The following is a 16,890-nucleotide window of genomic DNA, read 5'->3' as shown; positions in this document are numbered from 1 at the left end:
ACTGAAGGAACAGTCCTGCCTGCCAGAATGCGCATCATAAAACATCCATATTTCATCTACTGCATCATACGCTGACAAGAATTAAAAAATGCACAATGCACATTGCTAACTGCGCCATTCTAAAATTACAGCTATTTACAATGTCAGACAAATGAGATTAAAACAATGCACGCGTTATTTAAACTGCACACTTCATTCTTTCTCATTATTTTGCTGAATTTTAAATAACTTCCTCTTCCCTAATTGATACTTTTGAATGGAAGTCACCCTCACGAGTCCATATTTGCATGAGCAGCCTTTTTGGAATTAAGAAAGTTCTTTTTCTTTTTCCTTGGAGAATTATGCAAAGAAAGTATTGGATCACTCGGCTCACGGAACAAAAACACCTTCTCCCCTGTGTCTAATAGCTCTATGGCTTCTGCAGTTGCAATGTTCAAGGGAACAGGCGGGTCAGACTGTTCCATAGGAGGACGTGTAGGCAAACATCCAAGATGAAGGAATGAAGCTTCTTCCAAGAGGACAAGTTGCTTCTTCTTTATCAAGCTACATTAATGAAAAAAATTGAATTGGAAAATGAATACTTGGGCAAAAAAAGTATAACTTTCTATATCATATCCTGACATAGAAGCGGTGACTTTGGAAGCTAAAGAAATTCATATTTCAATAGACAGAATTGCAATTTGCATTCCAATCCCTGATAATTTACATATAATTTTATGAGATACTAAATTGCATAAGGAAAGGTAACCTTAAAATAAATATCCATAGGGAAGATGGGCAATGTATATGAAAAATGTGTGAATTTTGTGGATATGGACAGAAAAAAAATCTTTTTAGGCATACTATTATTGCTTATTATGTGCAAATATGTTATAGCAAAACACAAGCACCAAACAGCAGAAGTGTCAGAAAATGCACAGTTATGAACTTATTTTTCTGATTTCTAACAGATGAATATTTGGAGATGAAATGAAGCATAAAAAAACCCATATATATTTCTTGCTGTTTTCTCCTTACCTGTCTTTTCTCTTGTTTAGAGAAGGGAACTTTTCCAAACTTCTGTTTATCAGATCTTGCCTTACTTTGTCCTCCAGTGTTTGCCACGACTCTTCGTTCTTCCTGAAGGAGCAGGAAAGAAAAAGATTCACAGCAGAAGGTTCCCAAATACACACACTTTCCTCCCCTTTCTGATTGTAGCTACCAAACCAATGACAGTAATACCACGAATACAGACAGTAAGAGCATTCAAGGATTTTTCCTGCCCTGCCACAAATCACTTAAATCACACTTCAGGGCATGGTCCCTTTTCAAGGGACCCTTTTCTGTTCCTTGACAACTCACACCTGACAACTAGAGGACCCAGCGCCACAGCATCTGCTTTTTTCCCCTTCCCATGTCATGGCAGGGAGTTGGGAGAAAGGGTCCATGAGCATCTCTTGGGTGTTAGCTGCACAGCCATTCAGCTGGTGTGAATGGCGATAAACTGTGGAATGAATGCTCTGGAAGATTACCCATCTCTGAGAGTAAAGGGAAAAAGAGTCCCACTTGGGACTTTAGGAATGAACTACCACAGGACAGGCATCTGCAAGGTTGAAACTACCATTATTAGAAATGAGGACCTCCTTTGTATCTTTTGGAGCTATAGACACCCAAAATCTGTTGTGCTATATTATAAATACAAAAAGTTGGAAGGAAAATATTTTAATAAAATCCAATTAAAGTCAGCAGAAAATTATCAGAACAAGATGTATAAATCTATAAAATAACCATTTAATTCATAAAGTTATAAAATTTATTAACTATCAATCAATTTATTATAGTTAAAATACTTCACAAAATAAGGTAGCAGCTTTGAACTATTTTTACTCCATAAAAATATTTCAAAAGGAAACTTATTCACCTGTGATTTTTCTATTGCTGTCAGTCTGCTTGTCCAGCAAATACATATACATGTAAAGCAATAATCTTTTCTTGCACTGGTCTACCAAAAAACCACCACACTTACCTTTTCTTACAGCTGCCAGACTCATCTGCGTTACTGTCACTTTCAGCAACACCATCTGAATATTTACTGATGGAATTGAGGACAGAAAGAACCTCACTTTGTGAGCTGGAGGGCAGCAACAAATTCAGGATCCTGTGCAGCATCCCCATTGGTACCCTCATCAGTTTAGCTAAATAACCAGCCAGACGGAGCTCCTAGAAGATTAACGAGAAGACGACAGATAAAATTAGCACTGAAAATAAAAAAAAAAAAAGTGTTAGTGAATTTTAATTACTATCATTAAAGAATTATTCATTATAGAAACAAAAGATATCTTTGAAAATCATGTCAGTGGTGACAGTTTTGGTTTCAAGTGGACACAGAATCCTAGAATGGTTTGGGTTGGAAGGGACCTTAAAGATCATCTAGTGCCAACATAGTCCCATGTTCACTGTTTCTATCCACACTGGCCCATATATATTACAGTTGTACATTTCATTCTGGATATAGGCAATGTAAACATTAACCAACCAGTTGATCTTAGTGTATGTGCTTTATATTCCAGGATGAAAAGTTGAGTTAATTTACGGACTGTACTATTATAAAGAAATCCTTTCAAGATATCAATGAAGCGATATGGCATTCCTTGGTCTGTAAAATTCAGGGGAAAAAAGTAGACTCTGAAACCTAATGACAACATTTACATGTTGCCATGGTTGAACACTTCATCATTCAGCCTCTCTTAACACCAGATTCTGTGATGAGCTCAGAGAACAGATTGTAACATTTGTTAAGGGGTGAAGGAAACATCTGCTTTTTTTTCGCTGTTTTATTTTTTTTTCCAAATGTCCTCTCTGTTTTGGCCTAAAGGTCAGTGGTAAAGCATATTCACACAGTGTTCAAATAGACTAAGTTCAAATTTAGTTGTTCCCTAGACAATCAACCAGCCCTATTTCCTGCCCCTCTCCAAACACCAAAATCCTGTTCTTATTTTATGCTCTACCATCAAAACGTGTCCCCAGGGCTGTTCCGGTGGATTTCTCATGCGTATCAAATATGAAAAGTCTACAATATATTAAGAACTACATGGAAAGAAAAGAGTGAGAGCAAATTAAAGCAAGTTATATGCCTCAAAGGACACCAGAAAAAAAGCTGTTGTAGTCTATTAAAACCATACTTGTATCTCAGGTAGCTGAAGTTAGGCAAGACGTGCCAAACATTTGAGATGACTCATGGCAGCTGAGTCACCTCTGCTCTGTAGACCCTCCTATAAGCATTGATGGCGGAGATGACTACAAAGCCCATGTCACATAAAAAAACCACAAGGTCCCACCACGCAGGAAGACAGCCAATTTCTTTGTCCACAGTGGATTCAAAATGCCACAGCAAATGTTTGAACTCTGCCTCTTTTTTTCATGATGAATTTTCAGGGAGTGAATGCACCTAGGAGATCCCTGTACTAAGTGAATCTTCTTTGAAAGAAACCATTTCACTATAAGGATGCTCTGTAAAGGACAATTCTCTCTGCTAAATCCATGTTAAAAGAAACAAAGCCATCACCCCCAAAGCAGCCCTAACCCAAATTTGGATGGCCATACAAAATAAAAAAATCAATTGTTGTGGTTTAACCCCACTTGACTGATAGGACATGCAGCCACTCGCTCACTCCCCCCCCAGTTGGGATTGGGGAGATAACTGGAAAAGTAAAAGCAGGAAAAAACTTGTGTGTTCAGATAAAGACAGTTTAATAAGTAAAGCAAAAACCGTGCATGCAAGCAAAGCAAAAGAAGGAATTCATTCACTGCTTCCCATGGGCAGGCAGGTGTTCAGCCATCTCCAGGAAAGCAGGGCTCCATCACATGTAATGGTTACTTGGGAAGACAAACACCATGACTCTGAACATCTCCCCTTTCTTCTTCCCCAAGCTTTATATGCTGAGCATGAAATCACACGGTATGGAACATCTCTTTAATCAGTTTGGGTCAGCTGTCCCAGCTGTGTCCCCTCCCAATGTCTCGTGCCCCCCTAGCTGGCTGGCAGGGTGGTGTGAGGGGCAGAAAAGGCCTTGACTGCTTAGCAACAACTGAAAACATCAGTGGGCTGTCAGCTCTATTTCTCATCCCAAATCCAAAACAGCACTATATCAGCTGCTAGTAAAAGAGTTAACTGTACCCCAACTGAAATCATGACATCAATAACCTCCTTTTCCCATACCCCTCTCCAAGCAGAGAACTCCACTCCAAAAGGAAGGGAAATTACCCACTTCCCAAAGTTTCTTGGGCTCTTCAGTGTTGTTATAGGTTTACCATGGAAACTACCGAGATACCAGAATGAAAAGACAAAATCCAAAGACTGATAATTAGTATCTAAAAAGTCCAATATTTTTACCCTAAACAGGCACCAAAGTTAGGTTAAATATATGTCTGTTGAGGCTACTTAGGGAAAGAAATGATTTGATTCTTCTCTGAAAAGGGATGCAAATGAGAGCTTAAATCTTAATACAGACATCTAAGTTTAATTTCTGTATTTCTATAGACTGTGTTGTACTTTTGGTCTTTAAAAACTGCTCTAGAAACTTACAAAAGAACAACATTAAGTGAGAATAAGAATGACACATCTCTGTGATCTATTCTGCCCTTTTTTGCTAAATAGTCTCAGGACCTTTAACTCAGTAATTTATACATGGATGACTGAAACATCATGACTTCAGTACTGCTTTCCTCTGTAATGGTTTCCTCTAAAATGTTCTTTTCTCCACTCTGAACCTTATCTTTCTGCACCAAGTATGATTTGGACTGAGAGGCAACCCTCGATGGTTTTCTAACAGCAGAATTCACGATTAAGTAATCCTGCGAGGTGCCACAATGCTGTCAACAGTACCAAAAGCTGCACAGGTGCCCATCGGGCAGGTGCCTCTGACATCTGTAATGCAAAGGGAGTGCTGATGTGTGAACACACACCAGCAGCGAGCAGCGCTGCCAGATGTTCACAGCTACCCCAACCAGCCTGCAGAAGAGAGAAGGAGAAGCAAATGTGCATGCAAACACAGGAATGGTCACACTAGTTAGACCAGAAGCCCTCCAGCGTGGGCTGAATTTGATTCTTCAGGTATACTATACAGTAAGGTACCACAAAGATTAGGAATTCACTTTTTTCATAACATCTAATGGATATAAATGATACTTGCGCCACCAATAACCTCATCTGTATTCTCTGGATTTGGTCAAAATAAAAACAGGAATGAACTGCAGTTTACAAACAGCAAAATTACTTTTAAGTATTCGACCTGAGCAATGTTTACTTAAACAACTAATGAATCAATGAACTCAAACCATGCTGTGTTTCAAGCTTACTGTGCTGTTTCCACACGACAGTCTGCCTGCATCATCTGTTGTCTCTAAAATGCAACCAGTGTACCTGGGGCTATAGCTATGAGCTTATCTAAAAGTAACTTCACAGTCAGAGGCTTATGATCCTGAACTCACTATCATTCAAGCAAGTCTCTTATTGAACTAGATCTTCCTCGATAAGGATGTCAGCTGAAACATGAGATGTAGGAAAGCAAAACCATAATCTGGTTTTCCAGAGAGGGCTGCACCCACAGTTCTGAAAACTAGTCTAAAGGGGAAAGTCTTTCTTTAACGAAAAGAATGAGTGTAAGATACAGAGCCATAATAGCTACAGTTTCCTAATACTTGCCAATGTAACATGTTCTGTAAATTGTAAGAAAACAGGGGGGAAAAAAGATTTTAAAAAATCAATTCTCATACCAGCTCACAGGACAAGCCCATCCAGAAGTAGGAACATGTTACACTGTGAGCCTTAATAAATTACTCTTCTACTAAGCACGTACCTCTTTACAGTTGAATTAAGAGTAGTCAGGTTTGGAATTATAGTTGGAGTTATTATACCACTATACTTGCCGAGAACAGAAATTGTGTTTTGTATGTCTGCAGGGTAGATATGTATAGGTTTTATGGAATTTCAATAAAGTATGTCCCAGACTATCTCTGGGCTACGCTTTATATGAATAAATATAAACACAAGAACCCCAGTGGTATATCTAATGCATATTTACACGAATTAATTATTTCTTCAGGGAATCTTATGAACAAAACATAAAGCACAGTCCCCCAAGTAAACACTAACGATGCATCCAGTTTTTCAAGTGCAGTGAGGTGACAGTGATGCTCTTAAATCTCTGCCTTCAAGATGTCAAAATCTATAATTATGAAAAGACATGGTTCACCTGCTAGGGTGCTAAGAGGACTGGGTACTGTGAAAATTATGACGTATTCTATTTGCATGCATCTGTAATCTGCAAAACAATGATTTTAACCTCTCAACTTGCAGAATACATGCCATGCTGTTCAGAAGCTCTTTCACAGTGTATCTATCTGTGCCAAAGTAACTTAACAACATCACAGGAAGACAATTAAATTGTCAGCAACTTAAGGAACATGCTTTACCTATACTGTAGAAAAGCAATATCCAGCTTCCCTCCCAGCCAAGTGGTATCCTCTGGGGAATACAGAACAAGGAGTGTCAGTATTTAATTATAAAACTTTCTAGGACCAAAATGAGCCACAATAACGTGCAAAACCAGCATATTCCTGGTTAATCCTGTGAAGTCGAATGATAAATATGACTAACACCTCCAAAAGAAAAAGAGCACTCTCTTTGAACTGAAATGATAAGTAAAGAATCAAGCTCTCTTGGGATAGGGTGCCCCTCAAAATGAATGATTTGCAGCCAGCAGCAGCAGCAGCATTCAGTCGTCAGGTCTGTCTCTCTTCACTCCCACCGAGTCCTACATAGCCGCTTCAGCATACATCTTAACATGCTACACATCTTGAATTCAGGCCTTCATGAGGCTGGTAGATTCTAAGGCTCTATCAGAGACAACCAAACTCAAGACCGTCACCAAAACATTTCACAATATCCTTTGCAAGATAAAAACTCTTCTGCTGAGAAGCTGGCTTGTTACATGCATCTTCTTCCTCCCCTTCTATGCCCAGGAGTATGCCAAGATAAGAACCACTGTATGAGATTAATGCAGTTTTCATGCTCTATTTTAAGAGTTCCCACTTAGCAGTGACTGTTTTTGCCAGCCTTTGAAATTGCTAAATAAACACTGTACAAGGTCTCTTCAATTAGTCCAAGATTGCAAGGCAATAGCAGATTTAAAAGCATTGAAATTAAACTATGATAATGGTCTCAGTAGTGCTAATCTGGAGGAGTTGGTCTGTGCTGTTTAAAGCCTTTATAATGGCCAGCATTTCTGGATGCAGCATATTTTGTCAGATAAATATATAATGAACTAGAAAAAAAAATAATCCAAGAGTATAAAAAGAATTCACAAGACTACGGTACACCAAGTCCAATGACTTGAACTACAGTAGTACAGCAAAAGATCAGCAAAGCCCGAAGGACCTCTCAAAGTATTTTCAGTTTTGGTATCTGTTCTGATGTTTGTTTTCCACTAATGTTGAATGGAGTTTATTTTATCCAAGACTAATTTTATATTTATCATATTCAACATGAATCTGAAGCACTGTATGTCTCAGCAAAATATTCATACAAGTCTTTTATCTCCTTACCTGTTTTACAAAAAAAAAAAAAAAAAAAAATGTTGAACAGGACAAAAGATCATCTTTGCTCCTAGAAAAGTGTTCTGAAATCTTAAGCTATTAGACAAACTGCAACTATAAATGGCAAATAAAGCCTCAAATTTAATATCGCCTCTGAAAAGCGTTATAGCTGTTACTGCCCACATCACCATTCCACGACTGAACAAATAACTGAAAATAGTGGGTAACTCCCTCATCAGCATTATGCAAGTTATTTTAAAGAAGCATAAATGAATACATATAACGTCTAAAGTTACAAAGAAACAACCAGATTAAAACTCACCATCAAGTGATTATTTACATCATAAGCATCCTACAAAGGCCTGCAGCAGAAATTTTTATCAGCATCAGCAGGATGCTACTTCTGTGAAGTCCAAATAAATGATTAGGAGCTCTGTGTGCAGTAGGCTATGGGGGCAGAAAACAGTGAGAAGGAACCGAAGGCTAGAAGAGAACTCAGCAGCTCCTGACAGCTACATCCACTTACAATATCCCAAACTGTCAAGGCCAACAGGGTAGCAAGCTGGTTTTAAAAAATACAGTTGCAACAAGAGGCAGGGGGGGAAATCAAAGAGGAAAATAATAATACTAAAAAAAATCCCAAACTCTAAGGGAACACATAGCTTGGATTTAAAACTGGAAGGCTGGTTAATGCTGGTCGTGACCTCCTAAGCAAACACCTTCAAATGTCACACTCTGCAAGACACGTCAGAATGGGGTTCTGGTGTTTATATTATTATGTCCAAAGTATAGGATGCTCTAGGAAAGCGTTAAGATCAGGTTTGAATTCCCACTCTGCCTGATTTAATTCATTAGCACAAAGTGAGATCTGCCATTCAAGGACAACACCTTATACATCAGGTTGTCAGATATTCAGATATAAGTCTCTTCCATCAAGGCTCATGGAAAGACTTTGCTCTGAATGGAACTCGAGTGTCCCCATGAGAGGCAGAGACTGAAGCATTTATCACACTCCTGTGAGCTTCGGGAGATCTTGATGCAAACTCCTTACCCAATTCAGAGTAAGGATCTGAAAATGTGTGCTACCTTCCAGGTGAATCTCTGAATTTCACTGAATTTTTAGAGTTGGAAGGGACCATAAAGATCATCTAGTCCAACTCCCCTGCTGAAGCAGGATTGCCCAGAGCATGTCAGAGCATGTTACTCAGGACTGCATCCAGGCGGGTCTTGAAAATCTCCAAAGAAGGGGACTCCACAACCTCCCAAATCTCCCAACACAGATATAATATACAGGAATCTCACTCCAATTCTTCACGAGAGCAGCTGACCTCAAACAGATATGTAACTCAGGAAAGGATAAAGAGTTCAGAAAACTGAACAGAAATAAGCTAAGGCACAGGAAAAGCTGAGAGACCCTTAGTCTAAGTGGTCTCTTCCTTTGCTTGCTGACCTCTGAAGCTCCCAATTTACTATACAGGTGACTGTGACCCCACTTGTCCCTGAGAGGCAAGATACCTGGATGCAAAAAGCTGCAACACCAAGTCTCTTTCTGACACTAATTACATATCTCAACCAAGACCTGCAGATAAAACTTGGGGACAACAGCGATTCATTTTTAATGCCTTTTGTGGGACTGACAGGCAGCAAATTACCTGAAGAGGTGATGTTCTTTTTGAAAACAATGTGAGTAATGATAACTAGAAAATTTAACTAGCAGTCCTTTTGTCTTTTAATTTTGTAATACAATCAACACAAATCATTCCTAACGCTGATTAAAACCTAAACAAAACCCTTGTCTCATTACATGAAAAATCAGCCTGTACATCTGTCTGTGAACCAGAAACTCAGGCAATTTAGCTCTCCACAGAACGGAACACAACAGGACAAACCCTGGAAAGCATTTTAAGTGAACAAAAAGAAGTTTAACTCAGTAAAATTCAAAAGGCTGAAAGTAGGTCAGAATTAACTGAAGTGAATGATAACACAGGCTGCAAATGCCAGAACTGGTAGCAACTATTAGCAGATAGTCACTCCAAATGCAGCTGTAATGGTTCCTAAAAAAGAAGAAAAGCTGATCTCCAGATATAGCTGTAATATAAACTTGGAAGCTTTGTTCAATTTCATGCTTACCTGACTATAAAGTGCCAAAAATGCATCCATTTCTATATTTTCCAGGAGATCTTCAAGCACCACACAATTCCATTGCTCATCTCTCAAACTGAAGTGAAAGACAGAATTAATATTGAAATCTTCTCAGGCGCAATGACTGCATTATAGGAAACAATATCTGAAAGTCATCCATTCAGGAAGCGTATCTTTCTGTCAGCGGAGCTGAGTGAGCAGCGTAACTTCTAAAATAAGCCAGTTTCTCCTCCCTTTCCCCTGAACCACCAAGCAAACATCAGAGCAGAACCTAAGGTTATGCTCTTGCACACAATTCAAATCTAGAATCACTCCAAAGCAACGTGATTCAACCTGTCCCCATCCTCCTCTTTGAACGTCATCACCACGCTTCGTGGCAAGTTGTGGATCTTTTTGTCACTGGAATATAGTAGTAAACAGTTAACTTTCTCACTACTGGTGATTTTTTTTGTTTCTGGACCAAATTATGGACCCATCCTCATGTTGTTTGGGAAAAGCACAAAACTTGTTTCTTCCATTAAGTTTTCAGATAAATAATAAAGACTAGTTGCAGTTTCTTTGCAACCTTCACTGACACATCTCTACAGTTGCATCCACAAGACAGTAACCCATCTGCTCTTCTAGTGACTCTCTACTTCTGCAATAGTCCTTAATCTACCTTGAGAACTCCAGCCCTTTCAGAATTCAGACCTAAGAGTGCAGTAATACCACTCAAAGCCTATCAAAGCCATTTTAAATATACCAATTGTTTCATGGAAAACCTTTTTTGTAATGGAAAGCACCCTCTCAGGATCTTGCATGAGCCTTGAAATGTGGTAGGCTTTTAATACTGTGCAATACACATGGAAATGTAATTTAGAACTCCTGTAACCCTAATGAATTTTGCAAATTATCACCTATTTTTGCTAGGCAACCTTCATAACAAGACAGATACTTTTATATGCCTCCCAAGAGGCCCTATTTTTTTTTTTTTTTGTCACCAATATCTTTGCTTAAAAACTGGCCAGGGAAAAGTGAAATTGAGCCTGTTTCTGATGAAGAGTTTACATATCCCATCAAAAATGATTGCATGACAGAGAATTCAGTCTACAGTGTGACAGTGGAAATGGAAATTCAATTTAAATTGTCTCAGGTACTTCCTGTGACCCCAGCAGATCTGGTTTTACTGAAGTCGTTACCTATCTTCTTGGGAGACAAAGGAACAGGACTAAAATTCTTTTCCTCCTTACTGCTACGGAGTATTGTTATTTTTCCACTGTCCCCCTCAAGAAACGGTGATTGCCATGCAGCGCATCACAATCTATATGAAACTAAGCTATTATTATTTAGTGTTTCTTATTTCGATATTCCCAAGACTCCTCAGTTACGCTCTGGGCCCCATCACAAAAATGCACTGTTCAAACATAGATGTATGGTTCCTCCTCAACACAGCAGAGCATTCAGCCTGCTGTTTCTCTCTGATATCTTACGGTCTATGCAGTAACTTAGTAAAACCAAAGACCAAAGAACTTACCTTTGCTGGTGCAGATTTATAAATTGCCTACATTTATTCATGGCCTGTCTTAGCAGAACTGTCACCCGTCTGTCTGCATTTGTTTCCAGAGCTTCACTCAAAAGTCCAAATCCATCTGTGGTCCACCTCTGCCTACTCATTAGATGCTGCTGCTGAGCTGACTCCTTATGCAACATCTCATACTCCAGCTTCCTGTCAAGTTCTTCAATCTCCTAGAGGTTGAAAACATGTAATGATAAAAAGTCATAATTTAACTTGGAAGAACAAATTACGTTTGGAGTGAAGAAAAAAGATGGTATCAGAATTTCTGATATTAGTTTATTCATTTCTCATTCTACCCGGCCACTTGCAGTCATTACACTTTCCAATTCATTGTATGGCTTCAGTAAACATGACTTGCATGCTATGAATATCAGAACAATGCCAAAAGATATGAGTCTTTCATTTTCATTGTGTAAAAGATATTTCATTGTGTTCAAGATATTTTCATTGTGTTAAAGGTTCATGCTCTCTGAAACTTCCCACTGTAGAGGACATCTAGAAAGCACACGACCAGCATAGCTGAGATCTAAACAAAAGAATGGCACCATTAAAATTCATCTATAAGCTGAATAAAGCTACTGAAACAGCTTGAGAAACTCAGACTGACTAGTTTTAGTTATACTGAATCAACAGCTAGTATTAAAGAGGTTTGAAGTTAAAAGACAATAATTCATATTTAGTGCGATAAAATTAGGGTTAAAATACAATGCTTTAAAAATCAAAGGGTTAAAACCCAAAGTCTTAAGTGGACTGGATCCCTCATACCAAAGATCTCTCTTTGGTCAAAGAATTAAACTAAACATCAGAAGGAAGGCTTCATTTTCCTGTTTACAATATCGTTGTCTGACCTCAAGCTTTAAATTGCTTAATATCTCAGTGCCTTACCCTTCCTAATCTCCACCTTGGAGAAAATGATGAATTTTAATCTATTCCTCCACCTCATCAACTGTATTCAGACTACAGATTTATTGGAGCACGGTGTCTAAGTGTGTGCTCCCCAGTCAGCAAGATTTGACATTGGAGCTTAGATCCACTCTCCGAATGTCAAAACCAAGTATTAACTTGTTATCTTTAAGGCGATGAGGCAAATTCAGATATAGCCAGACATGTTTATTTCACTGATTGGTAAAACTGATGTCCTCACCATTACAGAATCCCATGTCATCTGATGTATTTGTTTCGAACTAACAGGTGTTAAAATTTGCCAGCCAGAGGGACAAAGGAGTTGGACAAAAACACAGCAAGAGAGAGAGGTGTGATCACCACGGAACAGTCCCTGTAAACCAAGCCTAACATGTACTTTAAACAACACCTAAGATATTTTTTTTCCCCCAAATAGGGCTCAACTCAGTTCTTGCACACTGGATGAAGAATGCAGTCTTAGGTGCTCTAGGTCTCTCTTCTGCCTCTCCTTCAATCCTTTTCCTTCCATCTGTTGAAGGACAGAGAAGCTAAAAGCAAACTCTTTGCAGAGATCCCATACACTTACTGCATAAAAAACAGTAATTCCAGATTATTTTTATTATAATTATATAATAACAATTATTTTTTAATACTCTGCCTACATGCAACTTTCACTATTTCCTACAGATTTAATACAAATTTAAGAAAACCGGAAGCATATAAGCATTCTAACTGCCATTCTAAGAGAAAATCTGTGGAGATGACAGCATTAAAGTTTAACCAGGAGTTTTCACAGCAATAGCTGTCTAATGATGCCCTCTAGCAAAGAGGTTTTGCTCTTAAAAACCCATTTTGTTTGTTCTACTCCAGTGCTCTCCCAAGCCTCACTTGGATGGCTGCAAATAGCAGTTGTAAAAAAAATAAATAAATAAAAAATCCTTTTGCATACAGAGCACTGAGGTATTAAAAAAGGATTAGAAAACTGGCACATCCCAAGTACGTAATAAATACGATGAAGGGAAGAGGCCTTTCCAAAGTCTCTGCTATTTAAACTGTATGAGTGTGCTAGGAGGGAGACAGACAGGTAGGGCATATATAACCCTTAAAAACTTGATGATTGAAGCATATCGTGTGGTTATGGATTTTACCATATGGGTAGCACTGTAACATGACCCATTTTGTAACACAGTCATGACAATTTGCACACTACCCCAGTCATGACTCTCAATCACCTCCCAATTGTCTTCCTTGCAGTCAATAAATCTTTAATATTAATTAGCCACCAAAATACTGCTCTTTCTGACTGTGGATCTCTGGACACTACTACAATAAAAATAAATAATAATATTACATAATCTTTCCTGGCTGTAATATTTTCCTTCTCTTTATTTCTTTTACTGAGTGCATTAAAGTCCACGTAATCACAGAAATTAAAGGCTGGACTACCAGAAGCTGCAAACCAGCCCAGCTAAATCAAAGTCAAATAAGCTACTCCAATAGTTGCTGTCTCCTAACAGGAATTCTTCCTTTTCACAACTTCATTACTTACAGGATTATGTGCTTCTAAAATCTGAATACATTCCAATTTTGACAGGGTTTTTGACGTGCTCAGTTGTTCAAAGAGCAAAGCTTGCACACTTATGACAGCAGTATACAGCTCCAACATTTTGGATTTTTTATCAGTCTTTTGAAAGGCTAAAGCAGCAATATACTCTCCAAGTTTATTTTCCAGATCACGCAGATGACACTCTCGCTCAAGCAGCAACTCGAACTTAACCTAAAAAATACCAAAACACAAAAGATAACAAGATTAACAGAAAACCTTACATGGATGCTTATGATTTTACTACTCTGTAAATTAACAAGTAGGACTAATGCAGCAAAGAAATCAATGCTGTTATCTTACAGTGTAATACATTGTTTTAAAAAGTGCTTTTAACATTAAATTCCAAGTTTTTTCTGTGTTTAAGTGATCAAAAAAAATTACAGTAAGGTCAGACATTTCAAAGAGATCAGACTTTGTTTTAGGGTAGTCCTAACTTTAATATTAAATACATCATAACTTTAATATCAAATACTAATCTAAAATAGAGGATCCATCATTTTTAATATAATAACAGTAAAATAAAAAAATAAATAAATTTACACTTACCTATATGATTGGTTAAATGGGAATAAAATATATCCTTATGTTCAGCAAAAATACAAAATTTATAGAAAGACTGTATTTAGTTTCAAATTGGCAAGTGTCAGTTAATATTGACCAACAAAACTGGATCTACTATTCTTTAAGCAAATAACCAAAAATCCTCTTATAAAAAAAAAAAGTTAAATCAAGAGTCTACTGGTAATGGATTTCAAACAAGATTAAAACTGTATCGAATGGCCATCAAGCAGGATTCAATCACAACGATTTAACTCAATAACTGTTGCTGCCACACATCTGGTGGGACATCCATAGAAGCTACCCAAGGGTGAAAGGCAAGCACGGCTCGTGCAAGCACAGGATCCAACGCAATGTGACTGAAAAGCTCTCCATGCTCCACCACTGACATTCACAGCCAGGGATACTGCACTGTGAACATTTTTTCTGCAGGGCAATGTGGATAGGAACTAGCTGCAATTACCCCCTTTAAATGCTTCCATCTGAGCTTGTCACTTTAAGTTCCCTTTATAGGAAAAGAAAAGGAAAAGGTACTTCTCAGTGTGTTTCATATCCTGAAAAATTTGTTTCCACTGACATGTAAGTGTGGATGTCTAGGTTAGACGTTGATGGCCACACTGACTATCTAACATTTGGGGAGCTGAATCCTCAAAGACAGTAAATAATTATCAGCGTGGTTTTACTCTCTCTCGCTGTATTATCCACGCAGGCCCAAAAGTTGGATTGTAAGAGAGAGAAGACAAAAAAAAAAGCACATGCAGCCATGAGAGCTCCAAATCCACTGCTTGGTGTTGGTATCAACTGCTGCCCTACACACTGGATTCAGAATAAAGCTAAGCACAGAAACAGCCCATTTGAACACTGCTGGGTCTCACAAGTGCAGGGTTTTTCCTCACTCCATCTGTAAATTCTCTTTCAGTCCTGACAAATCTAATCTGATAGGTATCATAGCATACAAAAAAAAAAAAAAAATTTCAGCAATCAGCATTTTCAGAAGTTTCCAGTATTATGTATTTTAACAGCAATGCTCAAGTAACTACTGCCCGTGACAGAATGGAAGAGCCACAGCCATCAAAGGAAGCATCTCAAAAACTTTTAAATGCGTTTTTTTAAGTTTACTATCACCATGGGATAGTAAGCGCAGGTACTCACATTTGCATTCTATGGAAAAGTATCCTGTCAAGTTTGGCCTCTCTCTTAAAGAACAAGCAGAGATGAATATCCCTATTTAATTAACTACACGGTTAGTGTCTTAGCATGGTGGGCATCCTGTGGTATACCTTTATACACGCAGTCTTAATATCTCTACAGTTTTACCAGTCTATAAAACAAGAATAATAAAGACCAATAGTATTTGCCCTGCAAGCACGAACTACAACACTGTAAAGGTCAACTGTAGTCTTTAGAGACTGTATGACTTCCTATTGGCACAAGACCTGATTTTTTTTGATGGTATGTACTCAAGACATTAAAACCTTATTAGCTTTCTATTCATGCTAATCAGAATTATGCATTATTGACTCTATTCATGATTAGCTTTAAAGTAGCATTTAAGAAGACTTCCACCAAGTTTTTAGATCCCTAAGATGACAAACATGTAACATGATGCCCATGAATTTTCTCTGGAAATTTTATTGATGAGGGACCTGCTAAGAGCGATTGTGTATCATCCAAATTCTATTATCCAGTAGGTACAGCTAAATTTAAAATGTGATTTGGAACCACATATGCTTGTGATATTCTCACTCAGGCTCATGTGATATTCTCCAAAGTCCCCATTACATCATCTGGAATGTCCATGAATGCAAAAGATGGAAGGTCACCTTCAGGAAATATTTCCTACTAACACGAATTAAGTCAATTACAACAAAAGACTAAGAAGTCATCCTACAGACACAAAGTAGAGGCAAGATTCATTTTCTTGATATTTTTAACAAAACTCCACCTTAAAAAACAGACATTGTCTCTCAACCTTACTGTTAGATTTCTAACAAATCGATCTTGAGTAATGTAGGTGTCGGATATGGGGTACAAATAAACATACAGGGTATTTGAGATAGGAGGAGAATTCAACTCAGAGATCATACTGGAATATGGTAACCAAAATGAGAAAAACTAAGCTGCTATTTCTGAACACAGGAGGCAGAGATCTCCACTGAAAAGCAAGAGACAGCCAAAATTGCGAGTTTATGGAGAAAGAACTGAGCTGCCTTCAAGTACTTGTTCAGAAAAAGTAGACGACATTTACCTTAGAATAGATCCAGAAATATTCATTGCTTGTTTCTATGTTTCAATAGGAAAAAAATTCCATAGTAATAACAATAATAACTTTTTATATCTATCTTCTATGTTCTTTGCAGGGCAGGCAAGAAACCTGTTAAAGTGAATTTGAGGCCTTTTGTTTTCTGTAGAATGCTTTTTACTGAAAAACAAGTAACTTTATTTAGCATCTCTCATTTAAGCTCACAGTCCAGCAGTTCTCAGGCATTCAAAGGCATACACTGAACTCTAGCAGCACCAAACAGAAATCAAAGATACAAACTTGCGCAGA

At 38.0% G+C, this 16,890-nt stretch overlaps 1 protein-coding gene across 1 annotated transcript in view; it reads right to left on the bottom strand.

The window, feature by feature from the left end:
- Positions 1–269: 269 nt before the first annotated feature.
- Positions 270–16,890, bottom strand: part of EVC2 (EvC ciliary complex subunit 2) — a 77,878-nt gene continuing 61,257 nt past the window's right edge. Inside the window, exons 17-22 of the mRNA XM_074147630.1 lie at positions 13,725–13,952; positions 11,231–11,442; positions 9,706–9,793; positions 2,006–2,199; positions 1,018–1,119; positions 270–543 (exon numbers count right to left, since the gene is read on the bottom strand). Of these exons, the coding sequence (XP_074003731.1) occupies positions 270–543; positions 1,018–1,119; positions 2,006–2,199; positions 9,706–9,793; positions 11,231–11,442; positions 13,725–13,952 (1,098 nt within the window). The remainder of the gene's footprint in view (positions 544–1,017; positions 1,120–2,005; positions 2,200–9,705; positions 9,794–11,230; positions 11,443–13,724; positions 13,953–16,890) is intronic.

Source organism: Numenius arquata, chromosome 5 (genome assembly GCF_964106895.1).
Source record: "Numenius arquata chromosome 5, bNumArq3.hap1.1, whole genome shotgun sequence".
Lineage (NCBI taxonomy): Eukaryota > Metazoa > Chordata > Aves > Charadriiformes > Scolopacidae > Numenius > Numenius arquata.
This window is presented reverse-complemented; position numbering and strand designations above follow the sequence as displayed.